Below are 26,099 nucleotides of genomic sequence, written 5' to 3'. Positions count from 1 at the left end.
TGCCCAGAGGCAGCCTGATCTTCTACCTTTAAGTGTGTGGGGAGGCAGAAATCTGCAGTCATTCATTGGTGAGGTGAGGGAAAGGCCTACTCAGAGAGACCACTTCTTGCATACAGCAATGAAAGCTGAAAATTCCTGCGCTAAGCCACAATGAAGTCTGGCCACAAATGAACGAATTAATTCCAGAGACAAATTCCAGAGGGGTAGCCATGGTAGGTTTTTTTGGTAACAAAACCAAAATGGAATTTTGCTTTACCTTATATAGTAACAGTATTTATTTTATTTATTTATTCATTCATAGCTAGAGCCTAGTTCATCAGAAGTATGAAGTTGATCCTCAGTCTGCAGATACAGCTGCACAAATGGATACAGTGAGGAAACACTGTAAATTGCAGGGTTAAAAAGGCCATGAAATACAAGAGGTAGACCTTGTCACATTTACTGCAAAACTCAAAAGTACAAGATAAGCACAGTGACCATTCACAGTAGCTGTAACGTAGTCCTGCTTAATACACTTAAATCTACTGTTAAATTTTATTTCAGCCATTATCTGTACTATAATTATCTGAGCCACAAGGAAGGAGAGCAAAAAGTACATTAAATTAATTCTCCCATGGAGTTACGATGCCTTGCAGTGAATTAATAAGTATCATATATTTAATGTTAAAGAAACTAAAGGGAAATGATATCCCAGGAAAAAACAGTTTCACTTACCTGTAACTGTTGTTCATCTGGTGGATCTTCTATGCAGTCCCACATTGGGACTGCGCAGGCGCAGGCCAGCCACAAATAAGATTTGTCAGCTTCTAGCAAAATCTAAGAGAGTGCTCCCCCTCCCCTTGGGGCATGCAATCTTCTCGCCCCTCGGTCACATGACCCACCGTGTCTGGTGGTTGGCTGTTTGGATGATGAACGGCAAGGTTGAACATCTGGACCATGTGAATGAAGTGAACGGCTATGTCCGGTGATTGACAGTTTAGATGATGAATGGTGTTGTTGAACGGCTGGAGTATGTGAGCGGGATGAACTGCTATGACCGGAAGAAGACTGTCTGGATGAAGACCGATGAGATTGGGAGTGACGAGAGGTAGATCGGCGCCGACGAATGGATCAGCTCCAATGATAGGATCGGCTCCGACGAGAGGAACGGCTCAGACGAGAGGAACGGCTCCGACGACGAGATCGGCTCCGACGAGAAGAACGGCTCCGACGAGAGGATGACCGGTGTCTGCGAGAAGAGGATCGACTCCGATGATCGGATCGACGTCGAGAAGAGGATCGGCTCTGACGGGTAGGGCGGCGACAGCGCGAATTTGACCGACGCCGACTGGATCTGGACAAGGCCGGAGTTCGAGAGTGGCGTCGAGAAGTCGATCGATGCCAAGGCCGTTGGCCAGGTTCGAGATGGGACAAACCTTTTGGAGACTCCACTTGGTTCTTTTTGACAGACTGCTGGGAGTCTTGTTGAGCGCTCACAGGAGGGGGTGGTTGATCGGCACCGACCTGGAGCTCTGCTGGTTCTGCCCGAGGCCCTTTATTATCAGGCCGTGGGGACTTTGTAAGCACAGGAGGCACATCTTTGTAGAGGTGAAGGAGGTGCTGTTTGAACTCAGCTGAGTCTTCCTGGGCCCTGCTCGGACACGGAACCGAGGGGGTAGCCAGGGAATGAGGAGGCGAATCCTCGATGGTAATGGGCTGCTGCGCAGCTACTTTGGAGGCGAGCGATGCCGATGGGTGAGACGCTTTGGTTTGAGATCGGAGTCGAGGAGAAGCTGAGGGTGATCGGCATTGAAGAGACTTCGGCGAACGCGAAGGTGATCGGCGCTGAGGCGATCTGGAGAGGGACGCATGGCGCGAAGAGCCACGGCCGCGGCCATTTTGCGAACCCGGAGCAATAAACTTCGCCAGACGAACAACGACCGATGAGGGCTTCTTAGAAGGGCCACCCCACTTGGATTTTTTTGTTGGGGGACCCGGTTCGGATTGAGGCTTACCGGTCGAAGGACCAGGCTCAGCAGATTGACCTCGTGGACGAAGAGACTCCTTATAAAGATGAGAGAGCAGGCGAGTCGACCGAACCCTCAAGGCCTTGTTGGTGAGTTTGGAGCAACTTTTACAAGTTGCAGGAATATGGCCTTCCCCCAAACAAAGGAGATATTCAAGGTGAGGATCATTCTTCGCCATCTTGGTACCACAGGAGGTACATTTCTTGAAAAGTGGAGATTTCTTGGGCTCCATGGCTAGAGACAAAGCTAACACGTTCTCTCTCTGTGGCGGCAGAAAGAGAACTGGAGGGAAGACTGCTCCCTCCCCCTTGGGTCATGTGACCGAGGGGCGAGAAGATTGCATGCCCCAAGGGGAGGGGGAGCACTCTCTTAGATTTTGCTAGAAGCTGACAAATCTTATCCGTGGCTGGCCTGCGCCTGCGAAGTCCCAATGTGGGACTGCATAGAAGCTACGCAGATGAACTCCTGGTTATTTTCCATGAACTCATGTTGTGCTCTTTAGATAGTAACAGAAAGAGTGGGGAGATGCATGCAGTAAAGTTGCATCTTGTTTGTTGTGACAAAATACCTTATCTGGCCCTGATGGGCTATCGTTAATGTGCATAATATCCATTTAATTCAGCAAGCAAATATATATTGTGATGTTGGGATACAAATATGAGGAATAGTTTAAGAGTACAATTGTGTGTGTCTGTCTAAAAAACCAAACAACTATGTCTGGAACATTTTTTTATTGGGTACAAGATCCCACTGTTCCTTACAAATACTAGCAGCAGATTATTTATGTGGCACTTAAATATGCCATTTAAAGAGTCACAGTCTTTTCTTTGGAAAGTCCACTTTTAAAATGTGCATTGTATATATACTTAAATACTGAACAATCATTGCCTTACTAATGTGTCTGTTTCCCTCTTAGCTTACAATGAGAGTCCCACTGGTACCGTTGTCATGCGGAGTATAAATTAACACTAGCTTGTGGGGGTCGATTATCAATGAGGCTGCCACAGTTCTAAGGTATAATTAACATTAATTCCAGTACCCGTTGATAAAGATCGTTGTTAATGTTATCAATGGTACAGCTAAAAAAAGGAGTAATTAAAACTGTTTTTAGTATAAAAATTCCTTTTTGTTTGTTGTCCAAAACATGTAATACAAATTCCTGATGTATCTTGAGTCTTCCTCGGGTATTTTTAAAAATCAGACAAGCATGGCTTCTCCTTTAAATATAGACAAGTTGTCTGTCTTATTCATCTGTAACGGAAGGAGAAGCCATATATACCTTAACATACATTTTTGCTGTGCCTGTGTCTTCAGTGTTTGCTGCAGCTCTTTTCCTTTTGCATAATTATCAATGACCATAAAGAGGATTTTTCCTTTTCCTTTTTTTAAACAAGGAGAACTGGTGCCCTGTTTAGTTTCCACCAACTACCCTAACATTCTGGTTGCCCACTGTATACCTGGCAATCCCTGTCTCCCATTCCACCTCCAAAGCAATGCAATAGTAATACGCAAAAACACTATAATTTATCCCAGTGCCTAGTTACTGAGCGTTTTCAGATGTCTCACTAGATTATTTACAGTTTCGGGGGGGCTGGTCTGCAGTAGAAGAGCTAGATTTGAGTCTGGTTACACCTTAAAGATGGCCTGTTTGGCATTGACCAGAACCCAGGCCTTTTCCATCATGGCTCCAGCTCTGTGGAATGGACTCCCTGAAGAGGTAAGAGGGGGCCCCTCCTTGGAGATCTTCACGAGGTGCTGCAGGGCCTGCCTGTTTGCCAGGACTTTTGAGGTAGTTTGAATAGCAGGCATCTTTTAAGGGGGGAGGGAAGAGGGATTTGGGGCTTGTTATTTTACTTTTGGTTTTAGCTGGAGGATGTTTTAACTATTTTTGTAAGCCATCTTGAACCAAGAGGAAAGGCAGGATATAAATATTTGGAGAGATTATGGCAATTTCATAAAGGGAACTTTGATTCTCAAGAGCTAATACCCTGAAAATCTTGTTGGTTTATAAGATGCTACTGGACTCAACATCTAGGTTATTTACAGACTGAGTGAAGTGAATATTACTGGGAATTTTAATAAGCATTCCCAACAAAATCTGTACATTATGTTACTATATGCTGATTACTTGACCTAACCTCCCTTTACAATGGCTTTTTATATGTCATCATTATTTTCAACTCTCATGGGAATATCTCTAAACCTCTTATCCACCTACAGATTTTTCAGGGTTCATGTACATTCTGTGTAAATCCTGTAACAGCAAAAGTCCCTACAAAACTTTTCATTAAGTGCCTTCCTAGCTAGCTGCTCCAGGGTGATTCACTGGACTGACACTGGCTGAACATTACCTGGAGATGAAGCCCAGCATCACAGGCCTGCTTAAGCTTTGCCAAGCACATTGCCATAATTTCCCCAAAGTTTCAAAAACACTGAACCTGTGGCCTTTACTGACTCTCTGCCACTGCTGCCACCACTCTGTGTGCTGAGATGGGTGCTAGTCAAGAAACTTTGAAAGCTAAAAAAAATCATCTGTGAGTACTGCCTTGCCAAATGACAGGATTATACCAAATATCTTTAAGTCATAGATATGTTTACAAGGATTGAAAAACATCCACACGAAGCAGGCATATCTAGCGTTGTTTAACGAGACAACTCTTGCCAACTTGTTCAGTCTGTATGGCAAAAAAAAATGTTTTATTGAAAGGCCTACTAACTGAAGACTCCCTGAAACCAAGTTTTCCAATACAGTACATGGTTTGTGAGTAAAAATGCATACTTGTGCTATCCTCCCACTCCTCTCTCTGATCTTCCGATTCTTTGTTCATCCTGCAGACAAAGTAATAAAATGCAGCAGATTCTTCTGTCGGAAGCGTATAAGAGAGAAGCTATCAGAAAGGATGAGTACATACACTGTTTTGAGTCCTCACTGGTCCAACCATTTGAAACCACTGAGTAAACAATGATACGTACCATGATTCAGAGATCAGCACTCCTGCTAATGAAGTTACATCACAGTACATGCATTAGGGAGAACATGAAAGACAGCCGTAACTGAATCACAGCCAATGAAATGTCTGAACTAGAGTTACCTTTTCCCCCCAAACAAAGTTTATTATACTTATACCCCATTCTTACATTCCCTATGGCCCCCCAACCAGGTTTCTGTGTATGTCTAACTGTTAGTTTCAGCAACACTGCGGCCTCAGGTGTTTTCAAGACTGCTGGCTGGACCCAGAACAACAAATATTTGAAAATAAACACATGCTGTGCAACATTGCTTCGGTCTGACAGTTCTATTTAACAACCTACTACTGCTAAAAACTCACATATCTTGTACTCTCTCACTTTTTCTCCTGCTGCACATTTCAACAGATGTGATTCACTGTAGCTGAACAATTAATCACCCCATCTATCTTTCAGTCAACACAATGAACAACAGCTTCTTCTGATTGCCTACAACAGCTGGGATAATACTTTTGCTTACATTTCCAGGGCTTTCCCCTGCAGTCATCACTCCCTGACATAAATCTTACAAACTAGTCCTGGAAAGCCATAGCCAGGCAAAAAACACACCCATCAGAACCCAAGCCTTAGGGATGACTGCCTTCAATTTTCCACACTCGGGACTGCATCCTTTCCCCTCCTCTCCTACTCCCATATCTCCTTTCAGTACTACATTTCATGCTTTTTAAATGCTCTGAGAGACAGTTAGGGAAGTCTACCCTGTATTGTATTTTAGCGTTCTACCATTAGCATAAATGCTGTATCTATGCTTTTTATACTACATTTCCCTACAACCACAGGTTTGTTCTCAACCCAGGAATTGACAAAGGAAATGTCTGGCATTATTCCCGGGCAGCCCATTCCTAAAGGTGGGGGGCCAAATGCCCATAGGAGCCGGCGTGACCCCTAAGCCGGGGTCCGTGCCACTTGCGCTGTGCAAACTGGCCCGGAGGCCGGCACAGAGCAGCTTAGGGCAGCACAGCTCTTGGATGCTGGCGTGACCTTCCGCCTGCATTTCCCTAGTATATCTCCCTGCACCAGTGTCCTGGGGGCGTGCCCAGGGGAACTCTAAGGAGAGTTCCATGGGGCTTTAAAAACACTTTTAAAAACATTTTTCAGCTTGCTACGCTGGCAGCGAGCCGCTCTTGAGGTGGTGCAGCTCTGCCACCTCCAGCCACTGTGGAACACCCCCCCCACTCAGGATTGAACGGTTATAGTGCATCATTAATAGGCAGGGAAGTTTGCAACTACACACACATGGTTACTTGTGCAATATACTCCCACATCCACCCACTGATTTTCACATCCATAAACCAATACCAGGGGCCAGCAAAACTCATAACATAAAAGCACAAATGTTTCTGTGTCCTAGATATCTAATAGCAATAAAAGCATGCAGTAAGGTAGACAGGGCTTTCTGTTTTAGAATCCCAGTGTCACTGCTGAATACCACTCCTACAAAATATAATATACAAAGTTACACGTAAGGGATTTACACCAGTCGCTTACTCAAGCTTGTGGTTCAACAGTCTATTCTTCAAGGCTGTATCTAGAATTATTTTAAAACAGTGAATGCATCCTTTATCCTGGATAACAATTTCACTGGCATGGAACTCTACAGTGTTGTGTGCCAGATTCAGTGAATGTATTCTTACTTCAAATTATACTTAGGCTTGACTCTCCAGCCGAACAAGAACACATATCAAAAATACATCTTTTCCCCCCATAAGAATCTGAGGATTACTTTTTATTTTCTTTGCAGCCAAAAATCACTTTAAAACATTATCCCAAATATATTTAATAATACTAAACATAACTCTAGATAATCAGTCGGAAAGAATATCAGTTCCTGATCACAGCTCCCTCTTCCTGCTAAAAACCACCCATCCAAAAATGCAATAAAAATACTTAGTCAACTCCAATACTCATAATGTCAGGCCTCCAAAAGAAAAGAAAAAGAAAAGAAAAAAAAAGAAAAGAAAAAGAAAAAGAAAAGAAAAAGAACCAATTGAGTGGATACTGAGAAGGAAAGAAACCTTGGGGTCTCTTTGCTCTGAATAGATAAGCTCAATGCAAATGCTGACTCAGCGTATGGCAACGATGAAAAGAAAATTCCATGTTAGGAATGATTAGGACAGGGACTGAAAATAAAATAACAATATTGTAATACCCTTGATGTCCTGCATGTGCCTTTAAGGAACAAATCCCAGCATGGAAAAATTAAGCCTGTATTATGAAGTACTTTCCTATTAAACTGAGTGGCCCAATAAAGACCTTAAACCTCAAGTTTCTCCTTTGAAGGTGGAGTTTGGTATGAGTGAGAAATAAAGGGAAAGTGCTTTTTGTATGCTTTTTGAGAGCAACTATAAGATACTAGATATTTTGTGCAAAAAATATGTATAAAGGACTGGTGTCGCCATCACAGAGGATTTCACATCAGCATAGAAGACAATGTGATAGAAAACTATCCCTTTGTGCTGGCCCACTAGGGCGGGGTGCTCCTGTAGCAGCACGGTGCTCTGAAGAGGCCTGCAGCAGGCAGGGCAACAGGCTGGGGTTTCTGAAGCCGAGGCTTCTACAGCAGGCAGCTGTATTAATTGGGAGTGGGAGTAATAGACACAGTCCAGTAACAGTCCAAGGTCAGTCAGGGTGAAAGGCAATCCGTCAGAGCGAAAGGCAGTGTCAAGGTCGGGCCGGTCCAAGGTCAGGCAGGGAGTCCAGAAGAATTCAGGGTCGAGAAAGCAGTCCAAGTCGATACAGCGTCAGTCAGAGTGGAGTGCCGCAGATTCACCACGCATTGCTTCCACAGCTTCTGCTGACTCAGCCCTCCTAAATACTTGCAGCTGTCTGGGGGAGGCAGCTTCTGTAAAGACTCACTATCTTCATGGCTGTCCCGGTTCCTTCTTTGTTGTTCCAACCTGGCTGAACACCGGCGTTGTTCTGCCAGGACCCGGCCCATTTTCCTTCGACGAGTCCCAGGAGACATCTGTTCCTCATGGTCTCCTGGCTCCCTGGGCAACTTCTTTGATGTTCCTGGGACGGCCGGCGTCTGGTCTTCTTTTGGCTGCTCTGTAGCCGGTGACTTTAAGGTATGTCTTGGCAATACATCGTCATCAGCTGTTTTCTCTGTCAGTGTGGGTGGGGAAGGAGGACATTGTCCCTGGATCTGGTCTCCATCAGAGTCTGAATCTGTTGTCAGGCAGCCTCCGACACCCTTGATTATTCAGTCTAAATACTGACAGTTCATCACAGAAACTGTTATTTGCCACCCTGCTTTCTGTAAAAGGTTTAAATTGACAGGTACGAGTAGGCTTCATAAAATGAGAGTGTGAGACAGGAAAAGAAAGGCAATGAAAAAGGGGAAGAAAGAGAGGCTGAGGCAAACATAGACCTAGCAGACAGATGTCTGGGCTTGATTCTGCAAGACCTGCAATGAAACTCCAACTTGATCATAGACGCAGTTCAGGCACCTTGTGCAAGCTTCTCCCTCTCACCATGTACAAACAAGCTATCTCACACAATCATAACAAGACATAGGAGACGTCCCAACCATATTAATATAATTTATTAATAAGGTCACTGACCAGCAAAAAACAACAACAGCCACAACAGATAATAATTGAACCACAGCTACTACTGTTACTACAAATAATCTAAGCTTAAAAATTACATATTACATGTACGAATAAAATTTATATAAACACTGTATAACTTGGTGTGACCCCCTTAATATTTTGAGTAATAAAGTATTTCTGTTACTCTTATCCTGTCAGGGTACAACATATTTTAATAGATGCAGTGCAGAATTTGGCAGTCAAGAGTGTAAACTGTGATTTTTCATCATTTAGGAGCTTCTTAGCCAGAAACTCATCTGGTTGGTCAGGAAAAGTGTTAAGCAAAGGGGAAAGAACCCTTGTGCAGACTTCTTGGTAGAATGAACAGTGGATCAAGAAATGTTCTGAAGTTTTTATATCCCCTGACCCACAAGGGCAAAGCTTTTCTGCTATAAGGACCTTCTTATATCTTCCCTCCAATACTGCTGATGGTAGGACCTGGCACCTAGTGAGGGTGAAAGCTTTCCTATGATTGATAAGTTCTAATTGGGAAAGATATGCTGTGGGGGAGACTATGTACAGGGGACAGGAAAAGCGGTGATCTCCCGAGATCTGCCCGACATTCTATGTCATTCACCCTTTGCTTCAAAAGGCATATTGCCTGATCTTTACCCTGAGACAACAAGGAAAGTGGAGAGAAGCCCAGCCTTTGTATTTTGTTGTAAACTGCCTTAAGCCATAAGGACTGGAAGTTGTCCTGCAAGATCAAAGGCGACAGGCCTTGACGGTTAAGACACCATATTAATATGTTTACTCACACTGTCCACTGCAAGGATTTTGGCCCAGATGAACACAAGAAGAGGTCTCAGTTCTCGAGCAGAACTCTGGAGGAGCTTTAATACATAGGGGAAAATGCCAACAGACAAAGCCTGAGGGAAGAAAATTGAGACCAGAATATAACCTTTGAATGTGTAGGGTGTGAGGTGAACAGCCGGACATGTGATCCCCCTCCATCCCCATCCTTCTATATCATGAAGAATGCCTGACATGACTAGCTATCGCAATAGCAATGCTAGGGATGAGTGCTGCATATTCAGTGCAGACTGATTTTACACCGAGATGTTACCTGGTACTTTCAAACATATTTGGCTTGGCCAAAATCACTGCTTACTAGTATCAATTTTTACTTGGGATGCTTATAATGCTCTGCTATCTTTTACACTCCTGATTTGGGACCTCTAGCTCTCACAAACAAGTTGCCAAAATCAGTCATTAAGCATTTCGCAAGAAACCTGCAATAAATTTTAAATTGAAATAGTGTTCCATTCTTTGCTTCTTCTCATTTTAATTTGTTTGAACTTTTCATCTTAAAAATAAATGGTGACCCTCAATTGCATGTGCACTCAGCCACAAATAGTTCAAACTCTGAAACAGTTTTAAACACAAGGCCCTTCTCCTCTAAGGTGACTCATGGTCTTATGGACCATGAATGAAGTCTGGGTAAAATTTGCTACAACTTGGAGTTGATCTAGTTTCTTATTCTCATTTTACCCAAGCACCTTGTTCAATAAATCCAACATGCCTTAGGAAGATATCTGAGCATTCATATCACCTTTCTTATTATGTCTGCACTCAGCTTCAGACAGAATTGGAAACACCAAGCAAGGATGGGGACTGCAGTCTTCAGCTACTGTGAAGCACATATAAAAAGGATTCCTATTAACTTCTACAGCCTGCTGAAGCTCTGGCAGCCTGATTTATGATGACCTTAGGGTCATCCGACTGCTGACAGATAGCAGCCACTGCCACAAACTCATGAGAAACTCTTTTCCACATCCTGCATGTATAAGTTCATCACTCATACATGCTGATTGTACAGAGAGAAACTTCCTTTTTCCAAAGAGATGTCCACAATATATACTCACCAAGCTAACAGCCCAGGGACCCAGATCCAAAAACCGGCCCAGCAAATCAAGAGCTCGTAGTCGATGCACCTGGCTCAAGAGCACCTGCAAAAAAACATAGGGGAAAAAAACTATTAGGGCAGAGTATCAACTACAAAGCACATATCACAAGAATGGGAAATGGAGAATGATGATATTCAAGCATTAAAATGTCTTTTCAGTTCAGAGGTTTGAGGTATATAATCCAGACTACAATTTTTTCACAGCCAGAAAGCAGGAAAATTCTACATGCAGAGAGGATACTTCAAAAATGTGAGCCAAGCCATGGACTACAGGTCAAATCACACATGATATAATGAAAGAAGGGAGCATGTAGAAGATTTTCCTAGAGAAAACATTTACCCATATTAGAGTTGGGGAACATGACACAAAGCCCGGGAGGAGACTGCACATATCCTGCTCTTTCTCTGAACACCAGGTGCTGAAGGCAAACAACAGAGGACGCTGCTGTCATGCCTGACTTGCAGGCTTCCTAGAGGCATTTGGCTGGTCACATGCAAACCGACTAAAGTGGAGACAAATAGCTGGTCCAAGACCACTAACCGAATACAAGACACAGGCGGGATCTGGGCCTCAAAACAACGGACTACTCCTTTGAACCTATACTTGCTATTGAAACACAAAATCAGTTTTTAACTAATGTCCACTATTCAAGTCAGGCCAGCTCTCTTGCTAACTTGGGTCACCTTCTGGGGTGAATGGGGAAGGATGAAGAAAGTCTCCCAGAGAGGGGGAGAATAATATTATAGTCTGAACACAGGCAACTGCCCAATCAGCAGCCAGATACTAAAAAATGCCACTCCACTGGTGGTGAGCCAGCCTCCTATACCCACCTCCACCATCACCATCTGGCAATACCCCCAATATACAGGTGTCTGTTTGGTGCTATGGAGGAATTAATAGGGACAGGCAGAAAGAAAACCCAGGAAATAACAGCAGCACTGGAATACTGGCACCCATTAATCACCGCATGTCAGAGTCACTATCTTATAGGCAAAACCAAGACAGTCATAATCAACCCATTTTCATTTTTACTGTGCCCTCCCCTAAGATGGCAGTATGGTGGCCTGTGCATACTGAATGAGGGATCATCACTCATTAGAAGGGAGCAGTTTGCAATACCATATGCTTTTCAGTTACAGAGATGAGGTGCTTTGATACACGACTGTTTAGATGACACCAATGAAAAGACTGGTAGTATGATGGCCAGGGGAGGAGGAAGTGGAGAGATTAAGGTGAGAATTAAATCTCCCGTCCAAAAATATAAAGAACAGCAAGAAATACTTGGAAGCAGTAATCAGCTTTTGCTTCCCTTGGCGAATGGATGCTTAAAGGAATGCAGGAAGATGCCACACATTAGTCATTTACTACAAACTCATTAAAGCCATGTCCAACTATGTTAATGAAATGGTAGCTCTATGGGATCACATTTAGCTAGGTGTGAAATGTCTTCAGGCTGTGCGCTATCTCTCTTCTAATAATTTTAATAGAATAAAATTTTTGCACTGTGATGTGTGATCCATGGTTATAAATCAATTGCATTTCCATCCTGAATAACTGGAGTTGTCCCTCTAATTTTTTGCCAGACTGTTCTTACACTTTATTTACTATTGACTTTTTTTCTGCCTCACATCCCTATCCCCTGAAATTATTATTCTCATCTCATATATTAAAACCAACTGTAGGCCTAGAAATATAAAATAAAATAAGAAGTGCATTAAGGAGCAAATGGATCTCTTACCAGTACTGCTCAACAGTCTAGTCTAGGGCATGGACTCAGGGCATAAGAGGGTTGATTTATTTTCGTGCTGGTTACCTTCTAGGACATCAGACTACAACATAATTTGATATGAGACAGCAATCTGCTATCTCAAAAACAAACACTGGGTAATGAGACAAAATGAGATGTTGAAAATTACTACCGTATATACCCATGTATAAGCCGACCCGCGTATAAGCCGAGATGCCTAATTTCTCCCCAAAAATGGGGAAAAATTAGGCACCCGCGTATAAGCCGAGGGTCGGCTTATAACCCCTCCCCCCCCGCAGGCTTACCTGAAAGGCTCTCCAGCGGCGAGGGTCCGGCGGCGGCGCAGCCCGGGGGGGCCGGGGCAGCCTTCCTGCGGCTGCAGGAGGCTGCCCCAGGCCGCTCCCGCCCGGGAAAAATGGCGGCGGGGGGCGGGAAGGGCCGGGGCAGCCTCCTGCAGCCGCAGGATGGCTGCCCATGGCCCCTCCCGCCCGAAAAAATGGCGGCGGGGGTGGGGGGGCCTTGGGCAGCCATCCTGCGGCTGCAGGAGGCTGCCCAAGGCCCCTCCCGCCCGAAAAAAACGGCGGCGGGGGCGGGAGGGGCCTTGGGCAGCCTCCTGCAGCCGCAGGATGGCTGCCCAAGGCCCCTCCCGCCCGGGAAAAATGGCGGCGGGGGCGGCCTTGGGCAGCCTCCTGCAGCCGCAGGATGGCTGCCCAAGGCCCCTCCCGCCCGAAAAAAATGGCGGCGGGGGCGGGGGGGCCTTGGGCAGCCTCCTGCAGCCGCAGGATGGCTGCCCAAGGCCCCTCCCGCCCGGGAAAAATGGTGGCGGGGGCGGGGGGGCCTTGGGCAGCCTCCTGCAGCCGCAGGATGGCTGCCCAAGGCCCCTCCCGCCCGGGAAAAATGGCGGCGGGGGCGGGAAGGGCGGGGCAGCCTTCCTGCGGCTGCAGGAGGCTGCCCCAGGCCGCTCCCGGCGGCAGGAAGCAGCACGGGCCCGGCGGCGGCGACGGCGGTAAGTTTCCCCCCTCCCCCCCGTATTGACCCGCATATAAGCCGAGGCCGGCTTTTTCAGCCCATTTTTGGGGCTGAAAAACTCGGCTTATACGCGAGTATATACGGTACTATTGTTTAGCATCTATTGGATACTAATGGGCTAGGTGCTGTGCAGAACAGAAGCAATGCCATTTTCCCCAGAAGACCAAGACAGAAGTGGGAGGAAGAGGCTGAAGATTGACAAATAAATAAAAAAAACCAAAGCGCCATGAAGCAGCGAAGAAGGAAGCAATGAAGGATTAGGTCAGGGGTGCCTGCCAACCCGATGCTTGCCAGCTTGCTGGGTGACCTTGGGTCAGTCACATTCTTTCACCCTAACCTATCTCATAGGGATGTTGTGGTGATGATAATATGGATGATAAATGTTGTTGTAAGCTGCTTTGGGTCCCTGTCAGGGAGAAAATGAGTATAAGTATTGACATAAAAATAAACAATGTAAAAAGGCATGGTGAAAACAGCCATGCTATTTGTTTGCATCACCAGTTTTTGAAAGGCAGCACCATTCTCAAGAGGAGTTCAATGTGTTGACTCCCATCACTAATAATCACTGAGAACTCTCTCCTCTGTGAATCTGTAATGCTTTTTAAAACCTATCTATGCTAAAAGGGCACCACCTCACTTTGTGCAATAAATTTTCTAAGTTAGTTATGCATTGCATTTAGCCTGAACCGACTGGCAATTATATCAGATAACTCTAAGTTTTAAAATGGTGAGAATTATCTATAACTATAAACTCTCTTCACATGGTGAATAATTTCATAACTTTTGTTATATCTCCCCCTTCCATTTTGCATAAATTAAAAAAGCTTCAGCTGCATGAATGCATTATCTTAGATAATGTGCTCAAACCCTTCAATTGTTTCAGCTGCTCTTCTCTTCTCTGTATCTTCTCTACCACAACCTCCCCCATTTTTAAGGTGAGGTAACCAGAACTACTGAAATAATGGAAATACCGTTAGCACTGCGTAATACTGCAACAAAAGACCCATTTTGATCTATTTTTGATGCAGTAAGTTTCTAAACCTTGCCCCATAAGGGTAGGCTGAAAGAGTTATAAAGATAGTATATCATTCCTTATTTCCAAATAATTGCCAAATGTCCTTGAGGTCTGGAAATCCAAAATCCTGCTTGCATATCAAGTTATTTTGCAGTGTTACAGAACTGGCAGTGCTATCCAAAGTAGCATTCTAAGCTCACTGACTGCAGTGGACTTAGAAGGGTGTAACTCTGTTTAGGATTACACTATGAGAGAAGTAAGTACAGAGGATGTTGGGAAGAGCCATGTTCCCAGAGATAATTGGGGGAGAGGTCAGAGAAGCATCTTCCTCTCATAATCTTCCAAAGGCAGATTAAGTTTACTGCAGTGTAAAACATCTGGTGTAGCTGGACCAAAATGTCTAAGGAAAAGCCCAGAGGCTAAGTCAGGGGTGTCGAACTCATTTGTTAGGAGGGCCGGATATAACATAAATGTCACTTGGTTGGGCCGACTATGTGTACCAAATAAATAAATAAATACCATACAATGTAATGCCAGGTACTGAAGATATGAACTTTATAGAAGACACAGGCAAAGTCAATTAATGATTTTGTTTTTTACTTAAAACACAAACAAGTTTACAAAAATAACATTATTACAGTGTTTTCTTTTATTTAACAGTCTTATTGTTGTAAGTATGTTTGGAATTTAAGTAAAGTTTGTAATTTAGCTAATTCTGATAGACTTGATAAGGGCCCCAAGATAAGAGCTGCACAGAATTTTCCCTCATTAAAGGTTTTAGGGCAAAAGGTAAGTCTATGGGAAGTTTCATATATCCTCACCCCCACCCCACAAACACACTGCCTATTCTTTCTTTTCTTTTTTTAATACTGCTGTAATTTTTACAGCTTCTTCAATCTACAACATTATTTTAAATGGATTTTCCCCCTAGTAGTCTATCCCAGCCAACAACTGATGATATAGGCAATATGATGACATCATGCCACCCTACAACCAATTTCAAATCAGAGGGAGATTCCTGAGCCTGGGGGCCAAATGGGCTTAGGAGGTGACCAGCCCCCTACACTGGCATCCGTGCTACTTGTGCCGTGCAAGTGGCATGCATGTTGGCGTAGTGCCACTTGTGGCGGCACGCCAGGACTGGTTTGGCAGCACAGCCCATGGACATTGGCTCAGCCTCCCGCTGGCATTCTGCCAGTGCAAATGCTCATACTGGTGTCCTGGGAGGCATTCCCAGGGTGTTCTGGGGGACGGGGCTGCTGGTAGGCTGCCTCCTAACCCCTTCCAGCCCGGGAACGCCCCCCTCCGAAATAGCGTTGCTGCACCAGGTTTTTCCTGGCACAGCCTTGCTGTTCTCTATGGGGAAAAATGCCCCATTTTTGAATTTTTACATTTGAAAAGGCTTTTTTTAAGCCTTTCGGGGGCCGGGGAACCTCTTTGGATATGCTACGGCAGCACCTCAGTTACACCGACCCTGGCCACAGCAAAGCTCAGGAATGAGCTGTAAGAAGAATGGCCCTTACTTTTACTTACAGGCTTCCTGAAAATGGCACTTTACTAAACAGACTTGGTTATGTGATGACATCACTAAGGCAAATCAGAATGAGGACAATGCTTCCTGGTTTCACTCTGCATAGCTGATGCAGGGGATTTTTTTTAAAAAAATGAAACATCCAGCTCCCTCCATTTGTGTCCAGCTCTACTTAAAAAGTATCTGGCAATCATAAAGCAGACCACAAAGGAAAACAATAAAAACAATACTTTCTTGCAAACTTCATTTGATGCTGGAAATAAATATATAATTTCTTTTGTTTTTAAGTGGATACTGCAGGGGCAATACTTTATTTCTGAGTACAGAAGCAAATACTAGAAATCAGACTTTGCTAGATGTTAAAATAAAATTAACTTTTCAGTTGATGTGTAACAGCTTCAATCCCTGTCTGATAAGAAGAGCAAAAGCTGCTTTCAAAACCAGAGGGGCACATATACAGAAAAAACAGTGTAGCTGAGATGACAGACAGAAACAAACACACAAATCTCAGACCTCCTACCCAAGGCAGGAATGGATAAATTCATGGAGATTTTGCATTAAAATGCTAAGATATCATAGGTCAAATAGCAGACAGTAGTATTATGAAAAGTCAGCACTAGATGAAACAAACCTTCCTTTGCATCTGCAATTAGGTTTTGTGATCACATGGCAACTACTAATCCTATTGAGCAGCACCAGATACAGTCCGGAAGGAAAATGCTTCACCAAAGATTAAAAATCAACCGCTTGAGCATGTTGCAAAGCGGGCAACATTTCTCTTCTATGAAGTGGTTTTATTCCTCTCTGAGTCATAAATCTGCTTGTCAGGTCTTTCCCAAGAGATCAGAGATTCTCAAGGGAATGAAGTTTTTAAAAAGTCAATAATAGGCCATTTACAAATGGATTGTTTTCCTTTGGCCAGCACAAACTGACATAAATTCCAGGCACAGTGCTTTTTTTTTTTTTGCCATCAAGCCGCAGTCGACTTATTGCAACCCCATAGGGTTGTCAAGGCAAGAGACATTCAGAGGTGGTTTGCCATGGCCTGCCTCTGTGTTGTGACCCTGTGTTGTGACTCTTGGTGGTTTCCCATCCAAATATTGATCAGGGTCAACCCTGCTTAGCTTCCGAGATCTGACGAGTTGGGGCTAGCCTGGGCTATCCAGGTCAAGTTGCCTTAGGCATACAAATTCCCCTTTCCTTCAGGAAGAGACAGCACAAGAAGAAAGAAAGAAAAACTAGCAATGTATCTCTCTCTCTCTTAGTCATTTATTTAGTTTCACTACGCAAGTGGGCTCCTTAAGGGCCTGAAACATCCACACAATTTGCTAGACTCAATTAATCACATCATCATTTAAATCTGATGAAACAGTGTGAACTTGATTTCCTTACTACATCCTCACCTCTGTGCTACCTTTTGCACTGGATGATTCACTTCTCTCCATGAAGTAGTTAGAAGCAGGTAGGTATCTTAATACTTCTGCAAAATTAATTACCAGAGCAGTCTTCTGGTATAAAGCTACTCAACAGACCCAATGCCAGATAAAAAATCTGCCTGTTCCCATTTGTCAGAGATAAATGGCTCATCTATCACCCCCTCCCCAAAATGATCACCCAGAGGTTCTACAAAATGAAGATTCAGTCTCACAGAGATTGATTATATTGTCAGGCATGATACAAGATAGTGGATATAAATGGGAATGATAGTCCTTTCCCATTTAAGGGAGGAAAATGGATGCCCTTGCATAGGTTAAAAAAAATACAATCCCAGTTCTCTTAGCAGGAAAAGCCTGTGCCTATCCCAGCCTCTCCAAAAAAGTGTATAAGGGTTCTCAAGTCCTGAGATGGATAGCCCAGGCTAGCCCGATCTCATCAGATCTCAGAAGCTAAACAGTGCCAGCTCCGGTCAGTGTTTGGATGGGAGACCACCAAGGAAAACTATGGCCACTATGCAGAGGCAGGCAATGGCAAACCACCTCTTGCCTTGAAAACCCCATGGGGTCACCATAAGTCAGCTGTGACTTGACAGCAAAAAAAAAAAAAAGTTCTCAAAGACTTGTAAAAAATTGGGTGAGTTTTTTGCACAAATTATGATATGTTTTTGGAAATCCACTTAGATTCCTAGCATAGGTGTGTGGTTCTCCAGGGTATGTGATATTGCAATAATTATGATACTGCTATTTTTGAAAAAGTAGGGAAATGGGGGAAATGTAGATTAATTGTAGGATAGATTACAGCCATTGAATAGATATTAAATATAAAGGGTAATAATTGATACATCCATTTTTCTTAGGTTAAGATTGTATTACTTTTTCTGGATGTTGATTGCACGCATATTTCTTTTAAATGTAAGTTACCTGTTTCATATATTTATTTTGTATAACTTGGTTTTCTTGACTTAAAAAGTAATAAAAATTGAGGGAACCCACCAGCCAGTTCTACACTTCAAGGAAAGCTTAGCAGAAAGCTGTGACTGCTCTGCATTCTTGCTTGCTGAGAATAGGCCCCTGACCCTGGACAAGTCTGTCATACAGCCACTAGATATGACACCTGAGACATCATTCTATTTCCTGGTTCCCAGGCTCTGCTGCTAAAAACGGACAGCTTAAAGAACCATCCATTTAATACAAACAAGGTGACATATATTTCTCACAGAGATGCTAGTCTTAGGGGAAAGAATGTGGCTTACAGTTAAACCAGACACTCTATACCTAGCACCTCCAGTTAAAGAATCTTGTGAAATAGGAAATACCTGCAGATCTGTTGCTAGTCAGAGTAGGCAATGCTGAGCTAGACAGATTTTAAGCATAGGACAACTTACAAGTGCCAGGATTTTAGAACTGAGGAAAGTAATTTGGTGCCATGAGTGGTAGTATAGGAATAATTTGGAAGTGGGATGGGGATTAGCCAGACAAGGGGGAGGAACCTCAGCAAAATTATACCTGTGCTTCTTTCTAGCTCTTCTCTCAGTCAACAGGGCCTGAATATTTTTTTAAAATATTAAATATGAGTAGTTAATGTCAAGCAGTCATCAGATCTAAAAGTGCTAAGGCTGATTATCAGGATAGTCTCTGGGAAGCCATGTTAGCCAGGATTTAATCCTGAATGAGGGAGTTGACCTGAGTGGACAAATCTGGAGGAATTGGCTCTTACAACTTTGTTCTCCGGGTTCTCAGGAGGGTATCAGCCTAAACTCAACTGCCTTGGAGAGGGAGTCTGTAGTCTACCTGGCTATTGTACTTTGTCAGCTCCAATTCTTAGTGTACATACCTGGTATTTGGGATATCACACAGGCTGTGAATTTTGTTAGTGTACCACCCACCCCTCTTGCCTCCACACCTGAGCTCTGGGAAGTGATTTTGGACCTGGATTTGAAGTCTTTATGGTTTTTAAGTCCTTGTGGATTTCAGAGACCCTGTTGTGACTGGGATGACTTACCTTCATAACTGTTATGACAACCATAGCACTGTCACAGACTATAGCAGGCCACATGCTTAATTTGCTTTTATCCAGCAGGCCAAAATCAGCTTAGTTCAGGAGCGGAGGAAATCTGTATGTCATAGAACCATTAGCTGGTGCACTTTAGACTTAAAAAAAGTGAATCCTCTGAAGGGATGGCGGGGGACCCATTAAGATGGTCCACCCTCAGAGACTGGTTCCAGATGGCCTGTGGGGAAGTTCAGAATTATATGGCTGACACTTCTGTCAATGGTCTGATCAATCGCAGGAACCCTGAGATAATCAAACAGTTGACATGATCATGCCTAGATTTCCTACACCAGTATGCCAAGCTCATGGGGCTCCTTGATTTATCGAAGAACCGTGGGCAATGAAGTGGTTTGGCACAGCCCAAATGAAGGAAGAAGAAACACAGAACAAAGCACAACTCAGGGTGAATTTTATGGTGATGTAAGTGGAAGAATATGCATATTACTCTGCCACCATTGCATCTGTACAAAACCATACAAATGAGCCATTTAGGTACTGGCAAGGGGCTTTTAAATTTGGCTTCTGATGATAATGTAAAATTTGAAGATACAAATGGTTGTGGTGCCCCTTTTACAAAGCATTTCAAACATAGTCACTATAACTTGGACTCATTTGTTACAGCCAATTACCTCCAGAATGCCATCTAGAGTGAATATTAATTACTATTTCATAAGCATGTAGGTAAGATAATTGGAGAAGTATGGTCTACCATTTCAGTGCTAGACCCTTGTGCATTATGGCTTACTGTATGTATCCAAAAGGCATAGCCTGCCTGGATCTTAGGGAGGAGGCTGTGCCATCCACTTCGATGGAAGTTGTTGGGAGAGCACTCCTTAAGAAAGCTACCTTGGACCCAGAAGACTATCAATCAGTTGCAGATATACTCTTTTGGGGTTAAGGTGTTCAGGTGCATGGTGGCTGGGCAATACTAGGCTTTCTTGAAGGACACAGATTATGTACATCTATTTCAATCCAGTTGTCAATCCAGTTGTGGAACTGAATCTGTCTTGGTCGATCTGACTGCTAACTTTTGTTGGCACAGAGAGATGGGGAAGGAAACTGTTGATACTTCTGGATCTTCTGGTATACTATCAATCCACGATATCCTTTTGGACTGGCTGGCTGAGATGGCTATCGGGGTGCTGTTCTTCCACAGTTCTGCTCCTATCTTAATTATCAGTTCCAGAATGTGGTTCTGTGGAACAACTACTCAGCTCCATGGCATTTTAAATATGGGGTCCCACAGAGTTCTGTTTAGTTCCCCACAGTGTTTAATATTTACATGAAACTGCTAGGAAAGATTGTCCACAGGTTTGAACTGAAATGTCACCAACATGTGGATGACACCCAACCCATTTCTTCTTTTCAACTGAGTCAGGTAGCATACTAGATGTTCTAAAACACTGTCTAAAGTTGGTAATGGGCTGAATGAGGGCTGCTAAACTGAAACTCAATCCAGACATGGCTGGAGTGCTGTTTATTTATTTAGAAAATAAACAAACAACAATAAAATAATAAAATATAAAATTATTAATATTAAACCATAAAAGAAGAGCCCACCAGAGGCATAAAACAATATTCAGAAGCTTAAAATCTTATCCATAAAACAGCCCCTAGGGTAGAAGGCCATAAAAATAACCACTAAAAAGATGATGGCTGATAGGAAAAGCTCACTGGGGTTTGAGGAGTTGGTCTCTTCCAAAAGGGGTTATATTAATTCTTAAGGAGCTGGTGAGAAACTTGGGCTTGTTGTTACATCCAAGACTTCAAGATGAAGGTCACACCTCTGTAGAACATAGTACATTTCACCAGCTTCAACTGCTGTGCCAGGTATAGACTTTCCTCAAGAGGTTTGGTTTGCCCACAGTTATCCATGGAGTGATTACATCTAGCTTCTGCTGCTATAATGCACTCTATCTGAGGCTGTCTTTGAAGACTGTTTAGAAACTTTGACTGGTTCAAAATGTGGCCACAAGTTTGCTGACAGGTCTTAAAAGATCTTCCAGTTTGCTTCTGGACACAATACCTATAAAGCCCTATACTACCTGACATCTGTGTACTTGATAGAAGTAGTTGCCCATATGAACCTGTCTACAGGTTAGCTATCCTCAAAGGCCCTGCTTCATGTGCTTCCAATGTCAGATGCTAGTTGGGTGAGTATCAGGGCAGGGCCTTCTCTTTCATGGCTCCAAAATTAAGCCAAGAAGTTCACCTGTTGCCAAATCTGATATTTGCTCAAGCTTCCCTTTAATGAATTTTGTCTCTTTCGTGTTACTGGTTTTTAGCTTTCAACTCATTAATATTAGAAGATTACTTTTTAGATGTATAGAGTTTTACTCTCCTGTTCTTAGTATGAATGGCCTGCTGTTTTGCAGTTTCAGGTTATATTTTATCTGCTGGTAAGCTCTTATGAAGGTTTTTGTGCTGCTTGTTTTCAGTGCTACTGTACTGTGTTCATTTATTGATTTATGGTTTTACAAGAATTTCTGCACACTGCCCTGACAACATTTTATTGAGAAACAGGACACAAATGATTCAGATACATGAATAAATAGATGTTGTCAGAAACAACCAGCAAACTGTGAAAGAGGATGACCACGAACCTCTGAAGGATGGCTCCCCTTGATTTCTGGAAGGGGGGAGTATGCTTGTTGACCCCCTGGATACAGCCTAAAGAGGCAGCTCTAGCCATGCAACAGCTCCACCATGAGTGGCACTGGCTGCCACAGGCACCTTCCTTTACGATTCTGGATCAGAGGTAACCCATGACAGTGCCTAGGGAGATTCCCCTGCCCCAGTGGCGCTCTTTAAAACCAGGTTTTGCACCTGTATGCTGGTGGAGTTTATAAAGGAGGTAGAGACCCTAAAGAAGTGTCCAAGGGGGGAAGGAGGAGAACAGAGATGAATCTACTGGGGATAATCTGTTGGACTGAGACAAGGGCAAAAGGGATGAAGAGCCCTTTGATTGCTGGCTGACTGAGGGGGATGAGCACGGAGACCTGGAGCGATGTAACAACCAGGGTCTGGGACTGTATGTAGGTGAAACAATAAACAGAACAGCAAAAGGAAAGATCCAAAGGCTCCTCCTGTTCATTTGCAAATGGAAACACAGAGGCACAGCAGGCCTCTACCCCCAGTAACATAAACCAAGATAACTGCTGTGTATAAGAGCTTTGCTGATAGATAAAACAGGGAAAGAGTTAAATTCTGTAGGACTGGCTAATAGCTACTACCTCAATTTATGTTTAGCTGTGGGGGAGGGGCTGTGTTTGTGAGCAATGTGTCTTTATCAGCAAAGGCCTAGCAAACAATCAGCTCCAATTAGTCTTGAATACTGCCCACATAATTTATTTATCCAAACACCATCTGCCAGAGAGCAAAGCAGTTGGAGAAACACATGCCCTTAATACACACATACAGAACAAGTTGGCTGCTAGCGCACTGTCCACGTTTCAAGAATCTCAGCTAAGCTACAAATCTGACCACCTGTCAAGATGACTCACCTGCAATACAATGGGAAGCTGTTCAGGTGGGTTGCGATTTTCTACTCCCATCGTCAGCCACACTTGGAATGCCGTTAACTGTTCGGCAAAGAATGGGCTGTGCTGTAGAAAACAGAATGGGTAGAGTCATCAATAAACCACAGTGACAACTGCATGCCCAACACACTAAGCAGCGATCCCAGGGTTTAAGATCTTTTACTAAGTACACAGCGCATGGAGAATAAATATGTTATAGTTACTGCAACACAGCAATGGCAAATGTTTATTCAGTTCTTATTTTATGAAATGCTACGTTAACTCCTCGGACTTAAAATATCGGTTTAATGAAGAAGTTGAAGGAAAACTGGAGAAATCTATTATTTAAAATGTTTGAGGAATTTACCTAGTCCACCATTTCTCATAAATCTGACAGGACCCACTTTTGTTTCTTCCTCACAGATATGCTTTCTAATATTCAGTGCATGTTTTGATTCTGTCAAGTCCAAGGTGAAAATGAATCAGCAACAGTGAAATCTCTTTCTCCATCCCCTTCGTATGTCTCCCTGGCAAATGGGCTTAAAATTCATACATGCATCTTAGGGTTGCATAGACAGTATCTTTATATAAGCTCCATTTTTTTTTGAAACCTGCCCATAATATCCATTTTCAGAGGGGGAAAGCTGCCAAACTGAAGGCAGTTCTGGGGAGGCTACTGGCACTGACACTGCTGCTGCCAAGGCAGTAAACAAGGAAGAGGAAGACTGGAAGGAGCCTGAGCAGGAAGCAGTTGACTGTAGTGGTCTCAAAGTTCAGTCTCAGAATGCAAATGAGTGAAAAGAATAATGATGATGGTGAAATCAGAAAAATCAAGGGATTACAGTGTTTGGATGGGAGACCCCCAAGGAACACCAGGGTTGCTGTGCAGAGGAAGGCACTGGCAAACCACCTCTGTTAGTCTCTTGTCGTGAAAACCCCAAAAGGGGGTCGCCATGAGTCAGCTGCGACTTGACGGCACTTCACACACACACACAGTGAAATACCTAGCAGTGGTGTGGATGTCGTCTGGCCCTTGGAACAGGTCTGCTACTACACAAAATCCTTGGTTGAAAAAACAGGGAAAGCCCAGAGCCTATACAGTCCAGTGAGGTATATGGGCTACTGGTACTATAGAAACCAGGACACAGAAAGCACCACAAGGACCCCCAGATATCTATAAAGGTAAAGGTTTTCTACTGACCTGACATATGCTAGGCAGACTGTGTTTATGAGGTGGTTTGCCAGTGCCTTCCCCAGTCATCTACACTTTACCCCCAGCAAGCTGGGTACTCATTTAACTGACCTCAGAAGGATGGAAGGTTGAGTCAACCTTGAGCCGGCTACCTGCAACCAACTTCCGTCGGGATCAAACTCAGGTTGTGAGCAGAGCTTTTGACTGCAGTACTGCAGCTTACCACTCTGAGCCATGGGGCTCTTCTGGATATTTATAGTGATATACAATTGCCACCACTGTGGTCCACTGCAAAGCATGAGCCTTCGTAAGGGCTGACTACATCAGACTTGCTGACTCATTGTTGACACCATGTGGATGACAACTTCTGGCAAAAGATCACAACTTTTTAGGTGCCATCTGAAATTCGAAACCAGCTCTACTTGATTCCTCTCAGAAATCCTGCAGAATTCAGCCATCTGGGTTCTGATTTAATATAAACAAAGTGGGGGCTCACAATACTCATGCCCCCCCGATAGTCACTGCTGGCAGCCCATTGCTGCTCCCACTTTAAATTAAATTTAAATTAAATCAAGGCTAAGAGGGAGTAGAGATCCCCCACAAGTACTATGGCTCCTGCCCCCCTCAATGGTTGCAGCTACTGCTTGGTATGGCTCCCGGCCTCTGCTGTTGGATCTGATAGGGGTCCACCACATTTGTAGAAGAATCTCCTTTCTGTCAGTGTAGGCCCGATCTGTGGATTTAGGTATCTGGAGACTGGCATACACTTGACTATCAGATATATGACACATTGAAGTGACCTTAAATGAGCAACTTGTCCTGTGTGCCCACTTATGACATCCTCTCATATGCAGCCCAAAACGTTAGTATATACCAGTTTCAGAAATATGCAGTGTACTGTTGAGCTGTAGTTTGTTTACCTTAATTTATCAGGAAATACACAACCAGACAGAAAACATAGGGACACCAGTCTGTGTATATTAACTATGCAAACTCTTCTTCATTTAAAAATATATATTTTCTGGCTTGAGAAATTGCAATATAGTCAAATAGCAGCATGGAATGTGTAGACTATCCATACTTAATATATTTTTCCCTTCTGGGGTTCAAGGGATGAGGATTTCTGTAGGTTTGTACTCAGTGGCCAATAAATGTCTGTGCTCCGTTAGCATCTCGAGTTTATTTTGAAGGGAAAAAACAGAACAGATGTTGTATACTTAGCTTTAACTCCTTATTGTGGCAAGTAATAGCTGCTGATCACACACTATTGTGTTGGGAAAATGAAAGTTTGAGTGAAAAACGTCCTTTGCTGTGGCTTCTTATCGGTTGAAATTTGAAAATATTCTGGGGAATACGATGTAGCATGTACAACAGTTTTTCCTCTGCCTCCCCCAGACTTAGTAATGACTTCAGCTATAGTTCAGTCTCCCTGCCTAGCTATATCCAGTTCTTTGAAGAGAAGCTAGTATAATAGTACTTTATGCTAAGATGCATGCTATATTGTACTGTGTGACATTGACAGTGGTTAGAACTCTATTCAAATCCTAAAGAAGTTGCTGTATAGAGGAAAGTAATCCTATTTAATTTTTCCTCTCATCTAAAATTTGATGTGGCTGATATGATATTGTCTCAGCAATTAATTATTGGTAATGGTGTCACTGGCAACCAAGATCAAGTTAATTCATGTCATCGAATTCCCTATTACTATGTATGGGTGTGAAAGCTGGGCAATGAAGAAAGCTGACAGGAAGAAAGTAGATTCCTCTGAAATGTGGTGTTGGGGGTGAGTGTTACGGATACCGTGGACCAACAACAAAACAAATAAGTTCTAGATCAAATCAAATCTGAACTGTCCCTAGAAGTTAAAATGACTAAACTGAGGCTATCGTACTTTGGTCACATTATGAGACCACTGTCAATGTCACACAATACAATATAGCATGCAATGTAGAATAAAGTACTATTATACTAGCTTCTCTTCAAATAAATAGGTATAGCTAGTTAGAAGACTGAACTATAGCTGAAGTCATCACTAAGTCTGGAAT

The 26,099-nt window shown here is 43.4% G+C and overlaps 1 protein-coding gene across 3 annotated transcripts in view; it reads right to left on the bottom strand.

Annotated features, from left to right (window-relative positions):
- RPTOR (regulatory associated protein of MTOR complex 1) overlaps positions 1-26,099 on the bottom strand; it is a 494,290-nt gene that overhangs the window by 121,890 nt on the left and 346,301 nt on the right. For all 3 annotated transcript variants that reach the window (XM_056867014.1, XM_056867015.1, XM_056867017.1), the window contains exons 11-13: positions 22,848-22,949; positions 10,492-10,575; positions 9,385-9,495 (exon numbers count right to left, since the gene is read on the bottom strand). In XM_056867014.1, coding sequence (XP_056722992.1) covers positions 9,385-9,495; positions 10,492-10,575; positions 22,848-22,949 — 297 coding nt within the window. The remainder of the gene's footprint in view (positions 1-9,384; positions 9,496-10,491; positions 10,576-22,847; positions 22,950-26,099) is intronic.

The sequence above is a fragment of the Euleptes europaea genome, chromosome 1 (genome assembly GCF_029931775.1).
Source record: "Euleptes europaea isolate rEulEur1 chromosome 1, rEulEur1.hap1, whole genome shotgun sequence".
Lineage (NCBI taxonomy): Eukaryota > Metazoa > Chordata > Lepidosauria > Squamata > Sphaerodactylidae > Euleptes > Euleptes europaea.
The sequence above is the reverse complement of the archived record's forward strand: the minus strand, read 5'-3'. Positions and strand labels throughout refer to the sequence as shown.